The 23751-nt window shown below is 41.9% G+C and overlaps 3 protein-coding genes and 3 non-coding genes across 7 annotated transcripts in view; 4 read left to right on the top strand and 2 right to left on the bottom strand.

Moving 5' to 3' along the window:
• The window catches only part of LOC131887448 (uncharacterized), a 34656-nt gene that overhangs the window by 4166 nt on the left and 6739 nt on the right, over positions 1 to 23751 (bottom strand). Inside the window, exons 1-5 of one of the 2 annotated variants that reach the window (XM_059236061.1) lie at positions 20957 to 21866; positions 14866 to 15306; positions 13846 to 14076; positions 12474 to 12623; positions 1823 to 2134 (exon numbers count right to left, since the gene is read on the bottom strand). In XM_059236061.1, the coding sequence (XP_059092044.1) occupies positions 1823 to 2134; positions 12474 to 12623; positions 13846 to 14076; positions 14866 to 15306; positions 20957 to 21087 (1265 nt within the window). In that variant the 5' untranslated portion in view covers positions 21088 to 21866. Of the gene's footprint in view, positions 1 to 1822; positions 2135 to 12473; positions 12624 to 13845; positions 14077 to 14865; positions 15307 to 20956; positions 21867 to 23751 lie in introns of those variants that run through there. The other variant, XM_059236060.1, reaches the window with a different exon arrangement.
• Trnav-uac (transfer RNA valine (anticodon UAC)) lies at positions 2206 to 2278 on the top strand. The gene has a single exon. It is a non-coding gene; the product is annotated as a tRNA-Val (tRNA).
• Positions 5469 to 5541, top strand: Trnam-cau (transfer RNA methionine (anticodon CAU)). The gene has a single exon. It is a non-coding gene; the product is annotated as a tRNA-Met (tRNA).
• Trnam-cau (transfer RNA methionine (anticodon CAU)) lies at positions 6052 to 6123 on the top strand. Its single transcript has one exon. It is a non-coding gene; the product is annotated as a tRNA-Met (tRNA).
• LOC131887451 (isovaleryl-CoA dehydrogenase, mitochondrial-like) lies at positions 6508 to 7990 on the top strand. The gene has a single exon (XM_059236063.1). The coding sequence runs from the start codon at positions 6643 to 6645 to the stop codon at positions 7909 to 7911; it is 1269 nt and encodes a 422-aa protein (XP_059092046.1). The 5' UTR covers positions 6508 to 6642; the 3' UTR covers positions 7912 to 7990.
• Positions 7988 to 10215, bottom strand: LOC131887449 (protein Malvolio-like). The gene has a single exon (XM_059236062.1). It carries the CDS (start codon positions 9723 to 9725, stop codon positions 8031 to 8033), a length of 1695 nt encoding a protein of 564 aa, XP_059092045.1. The 5' UTR covers positions 9726 to 10215; the 3' UTR covers positions 7988 to 8030.

Below are 23751 nucleotides of genomic sequence, written 5' to 3'. Positions count from 1 at the left end.
GGAATTTTTTGGTGTGTGTATGCTGTCTGGGCCTCTTTCGGCAGAACGAACAAGAGCAAATAAAAGGACTTTCAACTCGGGCTAATCACGGTAAAGTGCACTTGATGTTGATGTCTTTTGTTGATATTCGTTCGATTTGGCACGTTCACCTTCGGCGAGGAGCCAGGCTCCCGCCGCACTTCATGCTTGATCACAACGAAACAAATGAAGTTTCTGACTAAACCACCCGGAAGGTAGTAGTCACCCGCCAGTCACCAACCAGAGTGAAATAAAAAGTCAAAGAGAGGTGCTTTCAATGGACTTCTTGATCATTGGAACCGAGCCCTATCCGTCAATGGAAGTACTTCGTAGTAGTACGAAGGACCATCCAGGATAACAGTTATATAAGTCATTGAGTAAAGCTTGACAACTGCGAAAGTTGTAACGTTCTTAGAAAATCAAGAGGACGGAACATATGTGCAAATTATGCAGCCAGGAACAACTTTTTGAATCTAGAGGTCCAATTTGTGAACAAAGGGAAAGAGGGCAACCAGACTGTTCACTCGGGAATTCACCACGGCCTGGACAAGCTTGCCATGAGTGCAATACTTGTGCAAGTACTCGTATGGGAAATCATTTTCCCTTTGCTGAAGTCTACTGACGACTTGCTCGCCGGCTTTGAAGACACCAAACATTCATTGTTGGCGAGGCACTAGAGGACGAGAAGGAGAAGGAGGAGGATCCTCGCAAGCTTTTACGCCAAAGACACCTTGTACAATCGAACACGACATTAGCCTGGCCACAAAAGGCTAAGTAACTACGTAAACCGTCCAAAAGGAAAGGATTCGGGATCAGTTCAAAAGTGGACAATATTGCCAAGGAAGGAAATTGATATCACAAAGTGTCTTATTATTAGTGCCTTGTTAGATGGACCGCTTTGTCCCTTGATCTAATCAATCAGATTAATTGTTTTTTTTTGTGCTTAACACTCAAATCACAACGTATGGGTCAAAGAGTATTGGTTTGAAATGTATAAAATTGCATTTCTTCCTATTTGGATAGACTTATAGAACGATGATAAGTAGATTGGGAAAAAAATCCTGTTGCTTTCTCATCCCAATTTATGGAATGAGTTTTCCTTCCTGAGTCAGATGCTGTTACGGGCAACATATATAACTTTGTCTTCAAGTCAATCAAATGCACATTACGTCAAAGGTTGTGCATTCTCAAGAACTTTGTCGAGTAGAGAGCATAATGAATAAGTTGGCTCTCTTCTAGTAAAATATGTCAAGAGGACAGACAATGTGCCTGCATATTCTCGCTTGTCCTTACATTCAAAGTCATTAACATTCCTATTTGTAAGGGCACGCACATGACATGGACACTTGCATGCCTACAAACTAGACAAAGGCCGTTCCTCGACTTTGGGAACATCTCTGAGCTTAAATATGGATGCAACTGTACGGCATATCATGGTAGAGTCTAGATGTCGACCATTATCGTGAGCGATGCCTACGAGTACAATTGCTGGTTCATCTAATGGAAGATCTTGTCTGGAGAAATTTGAACTAATTTCCCATGATGCTTCAAAGTCGCCTTCACGCCAATTTTCTTGGTACCGATCAACATATCCCACCCCTGGTCGTTCTAAGAAGTTGTGGTTCAGATAAGAGCTCTCACCGAAAGCTCCAGATTCACATCAGAGCTAGCAGGCACTCTCGGGAAAACGAAGGCAAGAGAAGGCAAGAGAAGGCAAGAGAAGGCAAAGGCCATGATTGCATGCAAAGATCAAATCAAGGCCAACCATTCAGGTAGTCGGTTTCACTCAGAGGCTGGAACTTACTGCTCAAACTTGTGACGGTAGGTGGCAGTGCCCATTTGCCGGAAATCCTCGGTCGACAACAATTCGTCGGTGGAGGTGCCTTTTTCCTTCGTAACAGGAGGGGCCTTCGCAGTGGGCCTTAAAGAAGTTGTCTTGGCATAACTATCTGAAGCACAATCATTGGGAAAGACACCTCCTGATTTGCCCATGGAGAGAGTCTTGTGGAGGAGAGAGGCAGAGGGGTAAAGATACCTCTCGTTCATATGTCGGATCTTGTCATCTTTTTGAAGATCACGCATACTGGAGAAGCTTTGGTTTAGAAATTGGTTCCTCCTGAAACAGAAAAGATCGCATCAGATTTAACATTTTAAATTTAGGTATCAAACATATCCCAGTATCAACGGGGTCTCGTAGTGTAGTGGTTATCACGTCTGCTTTACACGCAGAAGGTCCCCGGTTCGATCCCGGGCGGGACCAATTTAACGAATTTCTTGCAGCAAATAGCACCAAAATTTGCTTTTTTACATGTGGTACATACTGGAGGGCTAGTCGGAGAAACGACACTCACGAGATTTCCGAAACTGGCTTGCTTGGAGTGACTTTTCACTGACAAGCCCTCCAGTACATACTTATTTTCATTTCTTTAGAAAGTTGACACTTCATTGCATAAGAACGAGAAGAGATGAAAATCGAAGAAGAAATAGAATTTAATTTTCTTTATCCAGAGGGCACCTTACAGGGACAAAATACAAGGGGGGGAATCATGAATTTAAAACCCCGCCAAGACTCAACGCCAACGTTCGACGGAATAGTCAACGGATAATGGTAAAAATTGCCGACGTTAAACGTACCGGGTGTGCCATCAGTCCTTGAACAAATTTCACTAACAACTTCAGTAAGCTCTACTGGAGAACAAGGGGTCGAGGGTGGGTTAAAATGGTATAACAATAAGACGATAAGTAGACAATTTATAGTAATTTATTTAGAGTAAATTATTTTCTTTGGCGGATTTTTTCCATCATTGTTTTCAAACACAAAGAGGCAAAACTAAGATCAGCTGTTGAAACGAAAGATTTAGCTAGATATGCTCCCCCCAAAAAACTGTCATTATTATTCTTAATCATCTTTCTTAACCACTGAGCTGCAAGATTTTGAATACGTGTCCGAGGACTTATGGCACACCCGGTACATCAGTATCATACCACTATTCAGCTAATAAATTGCTCGGTTTTTGTAGCGTGAATGTATTCGTCAATATTTTAGTTTTAAGAGTTCAAGCTTTAATGATCGCGTATCAAATCTGACTTTCAATTTAACAAAAGTAATACTTGGGAGCTTGTATCCTATTTTCGACCATCCATTGAGCGATAAAGCCACGTCATCCCAAGTACCTCCTTCAAATTTAAATTGATTAGGTTCGTCAACGCACAGCAGAATTCTTAAGCATTGAAATGGCTCTGCATTTATTTACTAACGGATTGATTAATGTCAAGAATAAGTACATATTTATGAATTTATGAAATTTATTTTCACCAGTTCTGTGGCGTCTCGCCATAAATTTACAGGAAACTAGCTATCTGTAATCTTAATTATGGCACTGCCTTCGTCCGGGCATGAACCACGGGAAAATTCCAGTGGTTCATGGTCCGTGAACTTCATACTTACAAAAGCTATCCATCGCTCAAAGCAAGGTTCTAAGGATTTGACTCCATTTTTGACTTTACTTCACGAATAATCAAGATAAATATGTTGGAAATCGTGCTCGTCGGCGAATAAAACAAGGTTTGTTGTTGCAAGTCCACTTTCGAGTCCCACGACCGAACACTTTGAGACCGAATACATTTAACATCAAAACTTAACGGCATTTAGGCGGACTCGGCATAAAGTACATGATAGTCCCCCAGGAACAACAAATTCGAAGTCATTAGTGCTCGGTTCTCGCCAAAGTTTATCTAGAGGCGAACATAGATACAATGGTTAACAAAAAAGCCAACGTTCCAATCGCTAATCTGTCCGTTTAGACGTTTGATAGGGTTGATAATATAACGTGGTTAAATGTAACCAAACCAAACCACCATAACCAAAATGTAACGGGACTACCGGTAAGAGGAGAAAGCAGTATCACGTCCGTTTACTGTCAACGAAAAATTTACTGTTTAACAATTTGACGCCCACATTTGCGTACATATTTGTCAAAGGGCCATCCTAAGAATGTAATGTAATGAGTACCATAGTAAGTCTAACAAATTATAAATTTCTTTTTGGATATCGTCTTTGGAATACATGCATGGCTTTCACATTTCTCAACCAAAGTAGATAGTTAACAATTCACATTGTCTTAGTTTTTCCAAGACTTTTCTTAGCAGTTGGAGGGAATGCAAATCTTTCTATAGCTAAAATGAAAGATTTCAGTCATCGTATTTGTCAAAACTTTTTCATATCAATATTGGAGGACAGTGTATTGAATAGTGTTTGAGACAGTTAAAAACGAGAGGTTCCAACGTGTTCGAACTAATCGGGAAACTCATGGGCTTGAAAGTGTTCTCAAAACAAAAGTTAAACAAAATCTAACCAGTTATGGACTGTTTTTAAGACTTATAGCAATGCTGGGCTGAGTCTGGCTCAAGTACGAGTGCCCTCGAGTCTTTAAGGAAGGACTAGAGTGAGGACTCGTCAAACACATTTTCATAGATTTTATTCAGAAAACAAGCCACACTCTTATTTGAGCAGAGAGTCTTTAAATGGTGATTTCATAGGTCTTGATAACATCATCAAAAAAAGATAGTCTTTTGGATGGACATGAGCCTAGCAAAAAGTTTCAATATACATCTTAGAAGACTCGTTAGAGTCACACTTATGTCTGGCTCAACCCAGCACCCAGTGCAGTATCAGAAATACATATTATTTATAAATACTGTACAAAGCAATTTTTGTAGTTGCTCCCTACACAAGAGCTGTCTTTTTTCTGCTTTTGCTATTGCGATAAAACAATATTTGGCTCTTTGAAATGCCCACTGAAAGCCCACTGAAAGGAGGAGGGAGAAATATTTCAATGAGATCTTGAAACTACTTACAATTCTTTCCGTTCTTTACATCGCAAAGACCCGTTCGAGTGTAAATTTTCCCAAATTCATAACACGTACAGTATTAGTTACCTTCGAAGGAGGTACGAAAGGTATCTGATACTGTACGGTTTCAAAGGCATTCATGAGCTTTGTCCCAATCCAGGATTTAGGGTCAATTCTAGTGACCGTAGAGTCTTAATGTGCGTATTGAGAGCACCTTCAAGCCTTCGAGAATCCAGGCTTGTTAGAGCAATGAAGTCCACTTTTCTCCTTTTCGGGCTCCATAATTGTTCAATTTGCTGTCCTCAAAGATTTTTAGGGCGTATTTAGGTGTTGATACAGTAGCAAGATTTAAGTCAGACTTGGACAAGTTTTTGACTAAAATTACTGATCGACCTTATGTTCAAGGGCTAACCAGATCCGCCAACTAATTTGCTGGTCGGTTAAAATAACCGATAATATATGAAAATATATTAAATTATGTTAAATAAAATGAATGCATTTTTCGTCTCGAACTGCTGGGATTTCAATTCCAAAAGCGGCAAGGAAGTACGCAGAAAAAAAAGGAATTTATTTTTAAGTTTTAGGCAAAACATCACTAAGCCTCGGTAGCGCAGTAGGCAGCGCGTCAGTCTCATAATCTGAAGGCCGTGAGTTCGAGCCTCACCCGGGGCACAACCCTTTTTCACAGGTAGTAAGAATTTTAAAGTTATTTCTAAGACATACTGGTTTAGTAAATGTATATTTCATCCAGGCCTCGAATCGTTCCTTAAAAAATAAGGGACTTGATCACTGCAAATCGAACAACATTCAAAGCCAAGAACGCCTTCCTCGTCGTTAAAAGCAGGTACAAATTTTTACCCGGATCTTTTTTTCAGTTGCTACGAGGAAATGCAGGCTGCTTTGAGGGTTGCAAAACTAATCGAATAATTTGCGGTCTTTCTTGAGTTGTAATGAAATTACACTTCCTTTTTCGCAAAAAGGAAATCATTACTACTTCGTTTATTTCAGCAAATGATGTTTCGTCGTTATTTAAGTTTTTAAGGAGGGTACGTACGATCTTTTATGTATGCAATCTTGACCTTGACTGATCAAAATGGGTTATCTTATGGTCCAGAAAGAAATTGATGGAACATACTTAAAAATATATTTAAATAACTCTAAAACAACTCCCCACATTCCATCAGCAGAGTGGCGCAGTGGAAGCGTGCTGGGCCCATAACCCAGAGGTCCGTAGATCGAAACTACGCTCTGCTATGATCCTCTTTTTCATATCCGCTACTCATCAGTAACATCACCTTTTTGTGCATGGCCATGGCTATCAGTAGGGGTGTTACGACGGCTGAGAGTGAGGAGAGTGGTTTTTTATGTTGTCAAAGCAGATGGGCAAAAACAACATTTCAGCAGAAATATTTTCGATCGTGCAGCTTCAGTCCACTGAGGGCTCCGATTGGATACAACATAACTCCCTCACAAGCTTTTTCAGAACTTGTTCATTTCAACTTGGTATAGCGCTCTTGTTTGTCTGCATACTTGCGCCCGAGTAACTTGGTACCACATTCATATTATTCGTGCGACTCAAAACTGTGGACACCAAACATAATTTGAAAGAAGCGCTTTTCCTAATGACGTCACCAGAACAACTTGATCTGAAAGACCTCTGAGAAAGGCAGAGCTCTTGTGCACTCCTAGTGCATTACGTAGCTGCAAGTTACGTCAAGCTTAAGGTTCAGTCCACATTATTCATTAACTTTACTCATCGTCTGAACTGCCCTCATGGCAATGTCAGCTTTAAGAAAACCATGGCTCCTCCATCAGGTCAAACAGGCCATTTTGAGGACCAATGTGGCAACAAGATCCTTTTCTCATTACCCAATCGACGATGTCATGTTCGGCCTCACCGATGATCAACGGCAACTTCGGGAAACAGTGTTCAACTTCTGCCAAAAAGAACTGTCGCCACACGCCGAGGAAATTGACAAAAACAACAACTTTTCTGAAATGCGAGATTTCTGGAAGAAATTGGGCAATATGGGTCTCTTGGGCATCACAGCTAGTTCCCAATATGGCGGAAGTGAAATGGGTTATTTCGACCACGTCTTGGCCTATGAAGAACTTTCCCGGGCCAGCGGAGCTGTGGCTCTCTCCTATGGTGCCCATTCTAACCTCTGTGTTAATCAAATCAATCGAAATGGAACTGAGGAACAAAAAGCCAAATATCTTCCAAAACTGTGCTCAGGGGAACATGTGGGTGCCTTGGCTATGTCAGAAGCTGGTTCTGGATCAGATGTGGTGTCCATGAAGACCAAGGCAGAAAAGCAAGGTGACTATTACGTACTAAATGGATCCAAGTTTTGGATCACCAACGGTCCTGATGCCGACACTTTGGTGGTGTATGCTAAGACAGATCCCAACTCCTCCAAGCCTCAGCATGGTATCACGGCATTTTTAATCGAAAAAGGAATGGACGGGTTTTCAACTGGACCCAAATTGGACAAGCTGGGTATTCGTGGCTCTGGAACTTGTGAGCTCATCTTCGATAACTGCAAGGTCCCAGAAACCAACATATTAGGTCAGAAGAATCGAGGCGTGTACGTCTTATTTTCCGGCCTAGATCTGGAGCGGCTGATATTGGCAGCTGGACCCGTTGGTCTAATGCAAGCTGCTTGCGATGTGGCATGGAACTACGCCCATGAGAGGAAACAATTCAATCAGAGAATTGGAGAGTTCCAACTTATTCAAGGCAAGATGGCCGATATGTACACTTCCCTCAACGCCAGTCGGAGCTATCTCTACAGTTGTGCTCGAGCCGCCGATTTGGGGCATTTCAATAACAAGGATTGCGCCGGAGTGATCCTCTTCTGTGCTGAGAGAGCAACGCAAGTGGCTTTGGATGCGATTCAAATATTAGGAGGCAATGGCTATATTAATGATTACCCAACCGGACGATTCCTCAGAGATGCTAAGCTTTACGAGATTGGAGCAGGTACAAGTGAAGTCAGGAGACTGGTCATTGGCCGAGCATTAAACCAGGAATACAAGTAAAACATCTAAAATACTGATATGTAATGCAAAAATAAATAAATTAGAATACTTCTATCGAAGAATATATTAACAATCATAACTGGCTGATAATTTATTTTCAGAGTGGAACTTCGGTCACGTTATTCAGAGAGTTCAGCTAGATCTTCATAGTCGAAGTCAGCACTGAAATATGATCTCAAGCCAGGAAATCGGCTAAGAATCAAGCCTCCATTTCCCATATTCAAAGTCATGTCAATCGTTAGGTATGCGCAAAATATAAGATAGAGTATTCCGTAGACACTCACAGCTAGAATGAAGACGACATTTGTGATTCCGAGATTGGTCACGTAGTTCATGACAAAGTAGATGTTGACTGCGATGATGACGGTGGAAACAAAAATGGAGAAAATGTTTGATGCGTAACTATTCGCAAACTCGCCCATTAACTTTCTATTCGCACTTAACGCGATCGTCGGAATCAGAGCAAACGGGAGTTGCAAACTCATTAAGCAATTGAGAAGGTCATTCATCCTTGACATGTCGTCGATCTGTTCATAAAAGGCCACAAAGAAAGCCGGGAGGATGGCCACAGTTCGTGTCAACAAGACTCGTTGCCATCGCTTCCATTTCAGGTTGAGGAATCCTTCCATGGCAAATTGACCAGCGTACGTGCCCGTCATTGTGCTGGATTGACCAGCGGCCAGGATACCAATAGCCCAAATGTACATTGCCGCTATGCCAAACTCGCAGCCAAGGAACACGCCTCCCTTATAGATATCTGCTTCGACGGTTTGGTTATTGGACGGGAATACATCGGCATGGGTGTTGTTGACCAAGGAGCAAATCTCGTGGACATCAGCATTAGTTTTGCCGTACAGCCCTTCAGCAAACACACTGACGACAAATACATTAATAAGAAACGACACAAAAAGGGCGATAATCGACTCGATGATGAAGTAGTAGTTTGCTTCACGTACTGCACTTGGTTTGCGACGATCAACATCCCTGGATTTGACCAAAGCGGAGTGCAAATACAGATTATGAGGCATGATAATGGCTCCGATCACTCCAACTGCCTGCAACAGCTCTTTGTTACCGCATCCTGAACACCACGGAACGAGGAGACCTTCCACAACACTCCCTTGGTCGGGAGCAACGACCACGTACTCGTAACCAAACGATATGGCCATGGTGGTGATGAGAATTCCAAAGAAGATCTCCAGCTTTCTGAGGCCGTACTTGTCCAAGCCCAAAAAGGTAAAGGTATCCACCACCGTGATAAGAACTCCGCCCCAGAGAGGGATTGCCTTATTGGACAGCAGGTAAATGGCTATGGCGGTTCCAATGACTTCTTGCATGTCGGATCCAATGATAGCAATCTCCACCATGATCCACAAAAGGATCCGAGGAACCTTGGGATATTGACGGTGACACATCTCGGCCAAATGCTTTCCCGTGACCACGCCAATTCTGGCGGCCAATCTCTGCATTAGCAAACCAAGGAAAGTGGCCCACATAAGGACCCAAAGTAAGCGATATTGAGCTACTGTTCCGGATTGAAGATCGGATTGAACGTTGCCAGGATCTAAGTAAGCTATGCTCATGAGAAATCCCGGGCCCGTGAAGGCCCAAAGCTTTCGGAAGCTGAAACCTCCGAATCTTCCGCCATCCTCTTCTTGTGGTATTGGGATCCTTTCATCGAAATAGGTGGCTATCAAAGTGGATTCATCTGCAGGGGCCGTCTGAATAGAACCTGTGTTCATAGGGAGTTCTCTTTCTTCCAGTGAAGTTTCATCACTACTTCTTCGGCGGCTGTTCTGACGATCCATTGTCATTCGGATAACTTTGGCTTGGATATGACTTCTTCTTCACTGAACATTCGCTGGTTTCGTCATAAAAGATCCTCTGAGAGTACTGACATCTTCATGGAACAATGTTATGGTTCTTCCAATTAGTCAACGAGTACATCATGTGCTTTTTGGTCGAGAATTGAGCGCGTTCTTGCAAGAGACCTTGCACTGTCTACGTCTGAACAGGGAATGAACACAAAGGTGAAACTCCAGGAACAGCTGAGGGGAGTTTCGATACGGACGCTTAAACAGGATAGGAACTCGTGTGTAACCGTATCGAGTGATCACTATTGTTTGATGAGTGCACAACTACAACTCTTCCCCTGTTTTCAAAGAACATGGAGACAACAGGGAAGATTAGGGTCAAATCCCTCGGGACTACAGAAAATGACGCTGTGGAAAAAGATCAGCTTGTCCTCAGTAAGGATAGAGAAATCAAATCCGTGGATGGGGAAACACCATGCTTCAACTTTCACCAGCCTACTCTATCAACACAGATCTCTATCTGAGGACTTCATAATCAATAAGGGCCCTTATTTGCGACGTCAGCCAGCCCAAACAAAACGGGAAGACGTGCGGTTGATTGCTAAATTAACTACTCGTGACGTGCCATGAAAGCAATTTCTTTTCCGGACATTATGTGACCTAGGACACTAATTAAACATAAGATTTTGAAAGAATTTGCCAAAAATAACACAATAACACAAAAAAATAACATAATAACGCATTATAATTCAATAAAGGTAAATCGGCCAAACCAGCCCCTTATTTGGCAGAGGCCGACTCTAAAGCGCCCTCTGATGTACAGAATGTAAACCATTTTTCGTGCAATGTAATGGGGCGAATGGGGCTATCGGACCATGGAATTGCGATCACCCAACCTCCAATAAATTCAAGTTCTTTTCAGCAAGCCATGAAAGGTAGACAGGGAGATGGAAATATTGGAATTTTTTTCTCCTTCCTTGAAAAAATATCTAGGTCAACGAGTAGCGATAAAAAAGCCATACCCAGAAGCACTTCATTAAAAACCAATGAAATGAACGGATTTCTGCTTGACGAACCGAAACATGGTTTTTCGCAAAGCAAACGGCAAAGATCCCTTACTCTCTAACATAATTTTTTTTTCTGCGAGCCTCAACGACATCCCAGCTGATACCGCGTCCATTGGTAGAGCTTGGAAATCGTGTTCCAAAGATGAAAGTCATCTCTATGCTGAGATTCATGATCATGTAATGAATAGATTTGAGCGCTCATTATCAAAGTACAAACAAACTGGAGAAAACCATGATAAGGTACAACAGATTCTTTCATCACAAAAAAGCCAACCCAACCTCAACATGGTGACAGACGATTTGAGCACAAACTGAACAGAATTGGCAACACATTGTAGGCTCAGGAGTACGTTCGAGGGTTATAGGACTCAATTTGGATTCCAATGGTTTCCAGGGAGTCATGTGTTAAATAAGGGAACCAGAGGAAACCGTTTTTAAACGATTGTCTAGTGACTTCTAAAAAAACAAAAGTCACTTTGATACTTGACAGAAGGCGATTACTAACCTTTCGGACAAGCTGTAGAACATAATGGCTTCAGCTTTTGGCCTTTACTATCTGATAATGAATTGTCCATAGTGACAAATTCGTGTCGTGGTCCAGACGTCAAATTCTTGATGATATTTACATAGGCCAACGACATGATGCACACAATTACAGCACGTCTTTTTTCCGGTGCCCCAATGCGAATTTGGTCGACGTAACCATTGAAGCGGGACGAATCTACGCAAAAATATTGTGCTACCCACTGTACGAGTCGAGAGCCGATGGATGACCTAGAATTTTATGATTATAAATTGCAGGGAGGGGCTTCGTCGCCAACTTTAGCAGTCTCTCTCTTTCTCTCTCGGAAACCACTCACTCACTCGCTTGTTCTGATCTAGTAGGGCATCTCTATTAAAGTGACAGAAACAGAGAAAATCTCATGAAAATTTCCCTTTTGTTTCACATCCAAATTTCGAGGTGCATTTCAATGGATTCTTCGCATTTCACGCGTTCCATCCAAGACGAAAATGGAATAATGATAACAACCACTTTTAGTTTCGTGAATAACCTCGCTCACACTTCCTAACGCTTGGTTGGAGCAAAAATTTGCTATTTTGAATGAACCCGGAAAGGAGGGATTCGAGTCAGACAGAATCCCGCTCGAAATGTACTACATAGTATGTTTTGAAAACAACAACAGAACAAATGGGAGATCAAACTGATACATCTCATCATCGCATATAATGGCTACCACAACTTCAATGAATCTGCCAGCTCCAGTGACGATTCAAGCAACCATGACCGGGCATCATCCCAATTCGTCAAGTATTTCAATGACAAAAATGGCCCACCTAATGGGGAGTAAGCTAGCAAAGGTGGGCCTTCAATCGTTGGACGTCAATCTCTAGTCAGTTAATATATCAGAGTATTCTTGTTGACGAATTATATTAATTTTTTTAATTGTAAAAATTCCAATTTCTTTTATTGTAATTATTTGTAATAGAATCTTTAAAATAACTACTTTCGATCATTCAGTGAGGAAATGAAACATTCTTACACTTACTCTTGCTTATAAAACTTGAAAAGTGTGGATGATATGCACGATGTTTCTAAGACTATGGTTCACCAAGTTAACTTATCAATTAACGGTGACCATCTCTGGTAGCATGTTAGCTAAAAACGTGTTGAAGTTCTTACCTTTCAGCGAATCGTGAGTTTGGTTTCCTTTCCTCTGGGCCAAAAGTGACTCCATACTTGGGGGGTAAGGGATTCTGGGATGTAGAAATAGGACTGTCCCGATATCGATCGTTCGAGGAGTCTCGGTAAATGTAACGCCGAGTAAAATCGCTGCAAATTCAAGAGATGAAAATAGCCTACTGGTATTTGCTGAACGGGATCAAACACAAAAATGACAGGGCCATGATTCCATGATTCGGCAGTGATTACCAAGGTCAGACAATGATATGGTGGTTAGGTTGGCTTTTCAAAGTGTGAGAATCTTCACTTGGAATCTTGGAGCCTCGCGGGATAAAGACTGGATGACAAAGTATCAGGGAATCGGTTTGAAAAGGATCGTACAACGTCGTAAAGTACTGTACAGAGCATTAGGCCGTAAGCTATATCTAATCTCGTTTCAGTCACACCTTCAATTTAGGTGATCAAGTTGTATGATATGAGTGGAATACCATTTTAATTGCGTATCTCGAGACAGTTATGCAATGCACACGAGATGTATAGATAGATCGATGGATACATTGCTCTATGGAAGGATAGAAGGTGCACAGACGAAGCCGACTGAACGTTTTTCAGTCTGTGAGGACATTTCTCAACTTTTTCTCTCCATTGATTTCCTTTCATCAAAAGACCAGAAGACCCACGATGGAAAGTCGGAATTACCGAGACGAATGGTCAACAAAAAGGTTTTCGACGCGACAGAAGATGACATTCATGAATCATGACCATATTGCCACCGAAGAAGCGTGAACTACTTGAGAGCAAGTCATCCTCGTGCGAAATAAAGGGTCAAGTCGAATGACAAGGACAGCGGAATCTCTAATTTCCCTTCTCAGCGAACTTTTACGTTCAACATGTACGGGATATGTAAAATTTCTTTTAGTTCAAAACTGAAGATTCATCCCAACAAAAGCAATTAACCTTGCTCAATATTCGATTTTCCCTGACTGAACAGAACAATGACCTCTGTTTTAATTTACCATGGCAATTCGGTTTCACGAAGCTATTTGTACACTCAAAAGAGGTGCATTATTCGTGTACGATGCTCGCTCGTCTAATAAAAAGTTGAAATCTCCTCATAGCAAAAAAGTTAACAGAAAACCTCTCACATTGAATTTTCCTAAACACAGAAATTGCACCATTTTGTAAATTCACACATATAAATCCTCACATAAAAACTTAAGCCAGAACATATTGAAAAGGCAGTACCCGCATCAAATTATGCCATGGAACCATCAAATCACCTCCAGGGACCGACATGTCCGTAAAAGAGGACAGACTGTCAATCAAGGATATTGACCTGGGACTACTGAGCGAAATGAGGCCAAGTTCCTACCTGTCCCATTTGTCGAATTTTTCCTGCTTCCGTTTCATATAATCGTCCGCACTCTCAACGAAAGAGAATGTGGGTGAGTGCCCACCACCTCCACCAACGCCTGCCAAAGGTCCTCCGGGATTCTTCAATCCAATATTTTTGGCCCTTTGGGGATTAATGTTCTGATTGGCGTCCTTGATTGAGCACCGGACTCGGTATCGCGTGGGGAACGAGGGCTCCGAAAGTTGCCGGCTGAAGGAAAGAACAAACAGATGTGCAAATATGTGCGATTGTTCACCACTACCATTTAGTCGTTACATAACCAAATTGGTTGTCTTCTTGTCAATTCTAAGCACTCTCTTTTTGCCAAGCCAAGCAAACCTCCTCTTCATTCCCGTAAGTCAATCAACAATTAATTGCAGCCCTTACAATTGGTCCATCTCTTCAGGCTCTGATTAAGTCCCGGGGTTTATTTTATGACATTTTTGTGAGCAATTCACATGCAATGCCTGCAATTTCCTTGGCACAGGGTGATCCAACCCCTCAGTGGAGCAATGCCAATCAATTAACATGAAATGGATCGGAAAGATTTCATTCCTTATTTAGGCTTCTGTATCTGCCACTTGATTCCACTGAAGTGACCCCGTTCATCTCAGCCAAAGACTTGTTGGACGTCCTAGCCATTTGGTGGCATTTCGATATGAATGGGGCGAGAGGAGACACGGTTTGATGACCGCTCTTGCCAATCTATGTTTCTGTTTTTATCTGCATTCTGATACGAGTCAGGCAACTCGGCCAGCTCCATGGAATATTGCCCAGAGGCTTCCTTCCCTCGTCGGTGCACGACCGTTGTTTGACAGATTATGATCGATTCTCGAGTCGACTCCTTTAGCCTTTATTGTCGCGATCTTTCGTTTGAACGGATTCGTCCATGTTATGTTGACGGGGTTAGATTAATCTCGAGTTATCCAGTTATTTTCCACCACTCTCGCCCATCCCTTAGTCTGTCATGGTGAGCAAATACCGTGATGATCGTCTTACCTGCCTAAGCGAGAGTTCCTCGGTAATGTGTGGTTTCGGGATGATTTTGCATTCTCCACCACGTAATCGACCGTATCCCGGCTTCCACTACTGGACGAGCTTCTAGAGCAAGACCCTCCATGGAGGCCTTTGGAAGAGCTGGACGAGCGCATGTGGAGGGGAGGACTAGTATCACTGTCCAGATCCACGCCCACCTCAGACTCGAACCACTGATGGTTTCGAGTGTCTGGCATGGATGCATTTCGTTTGAGGACATTGTTGTTGTTGTTGTTGTTCTGATTCAGATGCTTCTCTCGGGCTCGCTGATTTTGTGGGCGTGACGAGGGGCGGTAGATGAGCTCTGACTTGTTTTCACTTTGGAGCGTCCATCGACGAACGGATTCAATGAGTTCCAGAACTTTGTTTTGTTTCTCAGGATCGGTTTGCTCATACACCCAATCCCTGTAAAAAACGACAAGCCAAAAAATGATCACAAAATTAGTCTTCCAAGCAATAATTAGCGTAATGCCTCTTGATTGTTATGAGGGTGGTCGATGTTGTTGGTGTTGCACACCTGCTCTCTGAACATGACACCTTCCAATATGGATTCAAATTAATTGCCTTCTACCATTCCTGTTGAAACGAATGACGACACAAGTGGTGTCTTTTTGTTTGGGAGCGATTGTTTTGATATGGGCAAATATATTCAAGGTGAGCCTTTAAAACCTCCGGCAACCTCTCGGCTGTTTTTTGTAACTTGAATATTACCATTGTCACAATTGTATATGCAAAGTCCAGTCATTGAAAGGCTTCATTCCTGCATTGACGTTATCTACCAAGATCTCTTTGACATATCCGAAAAGAAGAATCTCTGACGACTTTCCAATGACATGGACGATTGAACCTCTGATTTGGGCAAGTACTCGGCCCAGCCTGAAGTCCATTTCATCCAACACCGGGGCTGCTCCAGTGAACAAGGGCGGGTGAAGTGTCCTTGTCCTTTGATGGCTAATCGTATTTGAACGAAAAAAGGGGAATTGAGATGAATCCAGTTTGTTTAATCAAAATTACTCGCTTATGACTAGCCACTCCAAGGACCAGAGATGAAGTGTTCCATGACATTCAAGGAGTCAAGGACAGTTCAAATACAGCTTTACCAATTGATTAGCATTGATGAAAAGCCACAATAGCTCGTAAACGATGCCATATAACCATTATGGTCGTTTGGTCACATGTGGTGGATGGAGGTTCGACCGATGGAGGCATTGCGAAAACTCAGATCTGGCACTCGTTAATCTCGAGCATATTAATTGTGCTCCAAAGACGACGATGGCCATTTATCAAAGCTGAGAACTGTCACGCCAGAATAATGCCTGACACTTGGTACGTTTTTCGGAACTGGCACTCATTCTTCGAGTTTAGATTTCTAGATTGATCCAGATTGCACCACATTTAAATGGATATGAATTGGTAAAGATTCGGCGATTAAGCCAAACTTTCAATGGAGGGCGTACAATCACGGCTAATAATTTTGTAAATACTACTATGATAGGCGATTTCGTGCTCGATATCAGATCGAGATGTCCAGGATCTTTGAGGGCGTGGTGTGTGAAAAGCAATCGCCATGCAGGAAGAGACAAATTGTTTAGGAATTTTAAAATGAAGAGCTTTGACAGATGCTCTCAGGCATATGGATAATTAGATTAGGACAAAAGAGGAACTCAATAGCTTTGTCATGAATAGAACTCAACAGCCGGCTGTTCTGGTGAAAGTAGGAGGACTTTAGAAATAAGGAAATAAGGAAATCGGAAATAATCCAGTTGACGGCGAAAGAAACGACTATCTGCCTCAAATTAAGTATCTATCTGAATTGGCCCATTCTTAACAGGACAAAGAAATATTATCGTCTAAATTGGGAATTTTTCACCATTCATAAGCTTCAAAATTCCTCGGAATCTACGTAGATGCAGTTTCCTCATCAATGCCTGGTAGGAAATTGATTCAAAGCAGTTTCATACTTCCCATTGTTGTTTAGTAAAATGGTCCCTTCTCCTAATTTTGAGCCACTTTTAAAGAGGGAATCAAAATGATCCAATCCTTAGACCCGTTATTTCCGCCGATTCGTCGGGAGGGACGAAATAAAAGCCGGTCTATGCAGTATTGACAAGTCATGTTCAAGTAAGAGAAGAAAACCTAGAATTATTTGATCTCAGCTGTTGTTGTACTAGAGAATCCTTCGCTTACAGGGTGGAAAGAATTTAAGGGCCACTTTTGACGCCTTCTGAAACTGTTTCCTCCACACTCAAAGATTTGCTTGAGATCATGTTGAATCCAAAGTTTTCAGAGCGAGGGACTATTGAAAAACTTAAATGCAGGACTCGTGCATACCATATTCCTTTGTAGAAGAGTCGAAAATGAAGAAAAAAGAGGAGGTTTTTGGGTTAAGCTTGGAACCTTTTTTATGGCCCTGCAGAGCTAATTCATTTTGTTTCAAACACAAACCGTGAAGTACAATTGATCTAAGTGTGATTTTTCATGCAGATAAAAAAAATGATAAGAATGGGTTCCAAAAAGCTATCTAAAGCTCTAACCTTGATGGACAAGCATTTTATTAGAACATCATATTTGATTGTGAATTCCTACTACACAACATAAACGCCAAGGCTATTGCCATTCTTTTTTTTTACATCAAGCTCCATCAGTTTTGGACTTATGTTCCATTTCATCTGCCTTTTCTCTCATGTCGATAAGGACATCAACCCCGGTAAAATGAAAGTTCATAATCACATTAGGTTAAGTTTTAAGTAATAAATGAGTTTTTTTCTAAAAAAAAGAGGAGCTTTTAAAAAAGAAGATTATGCTCTCTTCAGAAGGAGAAAAAGAGGATTTCAAAGTTCGACAAAATAAAATAGAGGAGAAAAGAGAGGCGGCATGAGGCCTCCAAATGAGGCCTGAAATGAGGCCTGCAAATGATCCAATTTTAGCGTGAAGAACCCTTTGATGAAACCTTTGCTGTTTTGGCCGCCTGAAGAAAACTCCAGGGATGCCGGATTACCTTCCTTGGCCATATCTGTTCTTAATGAATTTGCTGTTCTTGCATTTAGGTCTCAGTTTTTGAACATGCCCATAACCTCGACTCTCACCTCAAGGCTGGATACACTCATTCAGTATTTATGGACCTGAACTTTTTCTTTGTGTTATCTTCAGACTGTCCAATTATTGGAGGGTTAACAACCGCCTTTAGGCTTCAATTGGATCATTTATGCTATGACACAAGGAAGTCCATTAGGCCTTTGAAATGAAAAAAAATAGTTTAAAACCATTAAGTAAATCTTCAGAAGGCACAAAAAGTTGGGCCTTCATTTTCTTCCCACCCTGTATATGGTAAGAAGTCTCGAATGGGTCTCAAAGCCAACATCTGTCAAAATTACGTTTCAATTCTCATTTCCCCACCAAAACGGCCGGAGAGAACTGGTTGGCAATATAAAGCCTGGATGGACCGGTGGATCATCAGACTTCCTTCCATCACAATAAGAACAATGATGAATGTATTTTACGTTTCACGATGTAGTTGCATCCTCTTTTCACTCTCACTAACCTAAATATCTTAATTGCTTGGCACATGAGCATCCTCAACTGGAAGTACGTTTTGTGATTTTCGTCATTAAAAGAGTTGTTCTTGGGCTAAATGGTCCATGAAAAGTTTGATTTACGTCCGCGAATTTGCTCAAATGGCCATTTACCAGTACAATGGGTGCACCTCATCAAGCTCAAACCACGTTGAAATATCGAAGGATTCCAACTTTCTTGAAACTAAGGCCCCTAGGCTTGATGGCTAATTGTCAAGTGAATGAGTCATTTCTTCAAGTACTCGTATGTACGGGTATTATGCACATGGCAATTGGGGATGATCATCGTTGTGAAGGTATAAGAAATAAAAGAAATGAATGCACGTACTCATACGTAAAGCCAGAAAATTGAGAGACAAACAACCAAGTTAGACGTGGTGGAGGAAATGGGAGGAAAATTGCCCTTCTTTTTCATCTTCTCTCCCCTTGGTCTCAATTTGCCGGTAGTAAAACGTGGCAACACCGGGTGGAATATTACAATGACTGCCACAGATCGAACTCACAGTTACACAATACAACCAGTCCACACAAGTGCTCACATAATTTCAAAAGCGTAGGAGCGTGAACAATCAACGGGGGGAGAGAATCACGTGCTATTCTAGAAATGGCTGACTGACAAGGTAAAGTCTTTCAAATATGCTAAGCGTTTTCGAATCTGCCAAACCAATCGTTTTGGGTTGAAGAAGTGAAGAGCTCTACTGACAGTTGGCCAAATCATTGTATTCCTAATAATAGGGATTCGGTTGTTCAATTTTTAAACACCCACAAAAGATGCGATGGTTAATAATAAGTTTCTTTTGCAGTCTCATAGCAAGATTTCCATAAGGTTTATTTTCGCTCCTTAATAATTCATATAATCAACGGGAAATGAGTGTCACGTTTGTAAATAAACAGACCCACATTTCTTATCTCAACGCAATCAGTAAAAGTCAAAAACATTTTTAAAAAAAAAGTATTCTGACGAAGCATTTTCAGAGCTTTGAATTATGCAACAATAAATAAATGTGATTTGACATCAATCGAGTGCTTTTTGAAACGTTCAAGTGCACCTGATCTAATGAAATTATCATTGTTATTGAAGAGCAATATACTAGACGAACCGTACCAATTGAAATAGAAGGGCCTTTAAAGATCACACCAGTTTTATTTATCTCGCCAATTTTGCTTGGAAAATTCTGTCGTAATGGTTTTCTTATCATCATCTACGGTATCCGTAATAAATCAAGCGGGGACGTTATTGGTTAGTCTGAGGGATCGTACAAGCACAACAATCGTGTTGAACGCTCTCGACGCAATCCACTACTTCTTCTTCTACTTATTTTGCCCGAGAATAAAGCTTACCTCAATTCAGTTCTTAAATTCTGTTTACCGAAGTCGAATCGTTAGTGAAGTGCCACAAGAGTGTTGAGACACCAAGGACCGTGGCTAATTAGTTCAGCCTCAATTGACTGATTCATAGAAGATGTTCAACGAGCTTCGAATGATGACTCTTAGACCACCAGGACTGGCCATGCTAAATACACCGTCACTGCGTACAATTCAAAGGTGATCGGATATGTTGACCAGAATTCCAGGTCTGTCTCTGCTATCACCATCAGGACCATCTCACAGCCACCGCCAAGCCGTTTGAATTAGTGAGGGAGTCACTGGATGAATGTATGTAGTACTTGTTCAAAAAGAAAAGTGCAGTTACTTAGAATGATGATCTTTGAACGCTTCACTGACTTCTACAACCTGTGTGCGGCATTCAAGTACTATGTGTTCAGAGAGTCTGATTCTTTTGGCAAATACCCTTCATCCACGAGTTGAGCAGCTCACCTTATCCCTCACAATTGAGGCAAGCTCTCGATCAGATGGTAGGAGCTAGGCCTTCCCATGTCAATTGAGTCTATCACTCATATGATCATGCAAGCGCTATCTACAACGAATGTACCTCGTTTCCCCAAAATATTGAATGTCATGACAAAGTTGATTGCAGATATTACTTCCCGCTTGTCCAAAACGAATGTCATCACGCAACATTCCCACACTTGCACATAAAGAGCGGTGGACTAAGAAAGCTGGGTAGATATCCGGTAAAACGTTCAAAATGGCAATCATTGCTTTTTCACGTGGCCTCTTTTGGCCTGTTTTTTTCTTCAATAATAGCGACACGCTGAAGCTACATGATGTTGAGGTTGAGGCCTTGTTCGTCATTGGCTTCAATTCAGTACGTACGTACATCCTTATACAGTATACAGTAGCATGTGATGAACTGGAGCAAAGGCTAATTACAGGGTGGAACTCGGTAGCCTTCAGTGGGAAAATGGTAGATTACAGCGAAAAAAATATCTCCGCTGTATCAAAGTCAAGGTCAGGATCACGATCAGTTTCATCAAATTTACACCCCCCTGCTGAAGCATCCCAAAATCATTTTGGCATTGAGCAACCAACCGACACATTAACTCAATTAGGAGTTACAGCACTTGAATCTGTTTCCTCACCTGTCAAGATTTTTCAGACAATTGAGGTTCTTGAAGCAGGAAAAGTTGCTCATTTTTGTAGTTGGTAACACTTCACTGGCTCTCTTAGATTCTCGCGAGTTGCTCGTAAGAGAGTTCAATTGAAGAATCATAAATGGCACCAAGATCCAAAATCGGGTTCCACTACTTCCATCCACAAAACGCAGGCAAGATCAGATTTGCAGGCCACACACTCACTCTCCTCAGTTTAACATGAGACGGTTTTTCTTGACTGACTTTTGACTCCGGCCAATGTTAAGGTCTAATTAACAAGCCAGAGTGAGTGCCTTTTCGTTCTGTCTTCGTTATTTTAGCTATTTCCACTAAGCTGGAAAAGTAGAAGGCGTCCTTCTTGCTCTGGACTCTGTTGGTGCTCCTGCTGCTATTGTTGTTGTTGTTGTTGTTGTTGGCGTCGCTGCTTGTGCTGTTCTTGTTAGTGGTGGTTGCTCCTTGATCTCTCAAGCAAGAAATCCTTCAAGAACCAACTGAACCAAATGAAAAGCTTGCATTTGAACACAATTGTAGCTCATACAATCGCTAGTACTCTCCTAAGACTTGGTCGAACTCAGTCAAGAAAGAAAAAATACTTTCACTCGGAAGTCATGCGTGCAACGGTGTTTGCTTGCATTTTAAACATAACCTTCTAGATATTGAGTGGGGATTTCGTTTGGACGTGCATTACTTGACACGTGCTGAGCAAATTGAGGGAGGTTTCACCGCTCTTGCTCATAACTCCCAAAATGACCTTGCGCCAAGCCAAGTTTGAATCTTGCTTAATCTCCACATAGGGAAAGCTTTGAAAGTCAGGCTAAGAAGAGGAATAATCCGAGCTGGCTCAGGTTTAAAGGGTAATCAATCTAGTTTCCATGGTGGTTGATCAATTGTCAAGCCCTTGCAGGGGCAACACCCTAAAGGAAATCTTCGTTGTTTAGCTATGCTCGATTCGAAGAGTGATTTTGATATCTTACTCCACCTCGCCACAGGACATCTGAAGTTTTCAAGCCTGGTTACTTTCGAGGTGTTCCTTTCTATTGGATTATTGATATTGCGTGACCTTGTTTTTTTACCCTGCTTGCTTTGCATTCGAGGGCCTTTATCCAGACACACTTGAAAGTCTTTTTCCATGAAACAGTAGGCTCAGAGCACAAGTGTTTCCAAGAGAAGGAAAAGCTCCACAATCGGGGAAGGAGAGAACAGTGGTCAAACAAGATCTAGGATTTCGAAGCACATGAATATTCTTAGTTTGACCCAATTTTTCATTTCCCCATTAAGGGACTGCCAATCAAGCAAGCAAGGCAGGAGTTGATGAATATTTTCACTTCACGATATCTTTCCCCCTTTCAGACACCGACACAAACGCACACACACACACACACACACCATAACTCCCCTTCGCCACGAATCATATCGAGAACATACTCATGATTTAGGAGGCAAACAATGTTTCCCAAACTCTAGGTATGAACTTGAGTAACGTATGGAGGGGATTTCCTGTTGGTGGTTTTAGATAGAGGCAAGCCATTCAGACCAGTGAAAACAACCTATCCATTCATTTTTTCTGGGACAGAGACAGAGAGACGAGGTAATAGGGATACCAACCAGTGATCAAATGCAAGCGCTTCATTCACTTCGTAAACTGACACTAAACATTGATTTCGACACTAAGGCCAATTCGCACAGATGGATGGAATCATTCACGGTCTTCTTTGTTTCCTCCTTGAGGCAAATATTGCACACTTTGACTGAGAAGCACACGCCGACAACAACCTCTCCGACTAATTCAGAGAAGTTCGTCAACCTTTAGTGCAACCTGAGGTGGTCCAAGCGGTTCCAGTGGTTGACATGTCACCAAAAAAACACGGCCTTTTCCTTCCTACAAAGGTTGTCGCTGTTAGTCTCTCCTCCGTCTCTCGTCGGATCGAAAGCGAGCTGGAAGTTGACGCCGAAAGTCAGCAGGGCTCTCAATGCTGACTAATTCTCTGAGTCAGGTACGAGAAGGAGGTATAATGGCCCTTCCTTGTTGTCTTGGTAATCGAGGGATTCTCTCTGAATCCTCCCACTACTATGGATGAAAAGCAGACTTGGAGCAGTCTTCACATTGCTTGCTTGATATCCCCACTAGTGATTTGACACATCAGTATCATCAAAAGCTCGTTGGATCAGAAATCGTCGGCAACCACTCGATTTAAAACCAAAAGACAACAAAAAGCGCCTTCTGGCACACACCGTCATGCACTCGGGCCTCTGCTCCTCTTCCAACTGAGAGCCAATCCTCTTTCCACCTCCACAGAGCTCTGGATCCAACGTTGAAATGGCAAAAATGCTTGAGCGCCCTTCCCAACTCCTCTTGCACTAGATTCGGTCTGTGGAAGAAGCTACATACGACTACATACATACGGACAGACGGACAGACGAACAGACGAACGGACGAATGGACGAACAATCGTGGCTTCTCTTCCTCTTTTGCTTAGGTCTTCAGAAGGGAATAACAAATGTAACGTTGTCATCCATACCATCTATCTTAAAAGGGCCTTTGTCATAAGAACATGTATGTATGTTTCAGACGGTTTTTTAGTTGTTTCACTTCAGGTGTCTCCTCCTTAGTTCAAATGGAGTACTTTATGGCTCACCTCAGCACCATTTCATTCAGAGAGAAAAGTTATTTATCTCTTTCTTATTTGCATTTTAGTGTGCTAACTTTTTTTTATTGCAAATTAGGCATAGTATGAGCGAGGATGAAAATGATAAATATAAAAAGCCATACACCTCTCTCATTT

The sequence above is a fragment of the Tigriopus californicus genome, chromosome 9, assembly GCF_007210705.1.
Source record: "Tigriopus californicus strain San Diego chromosome 9, Tcal_SD_v2.1, whole genome shotgun sequence".
In the NCBI taxonomy this organism is placed as follows: Eukaryota; Metazoa; Arthropoda; class Copepoda; order Harpacticoida; family Harpacticidae; genus Tigriopus; species Tigriopus californicus.
The sequence above is the reverse complement of the archived record's forward strand: the minus strand, read 5'-3'. Positions and strand labels throughout refer to the sequence as shown.

Excerpts from the sequence above, each read along its gene's own strand:
- LOC131887451 (XM_059236063.1), top strand. The coding sequence starts at position 6,643 with ATGGCAATGTCAGCTTTAAGAAAACCATGGCTCCTCCATCAGGTCAAA.
- LOC131887449 (XM_059236062.1), bottom strand. The coding sequence starts at position 9,725 with ATGACAATGGATCGTCAGAACAGCCGCCGAAGAAGTAGTGATGAAACT.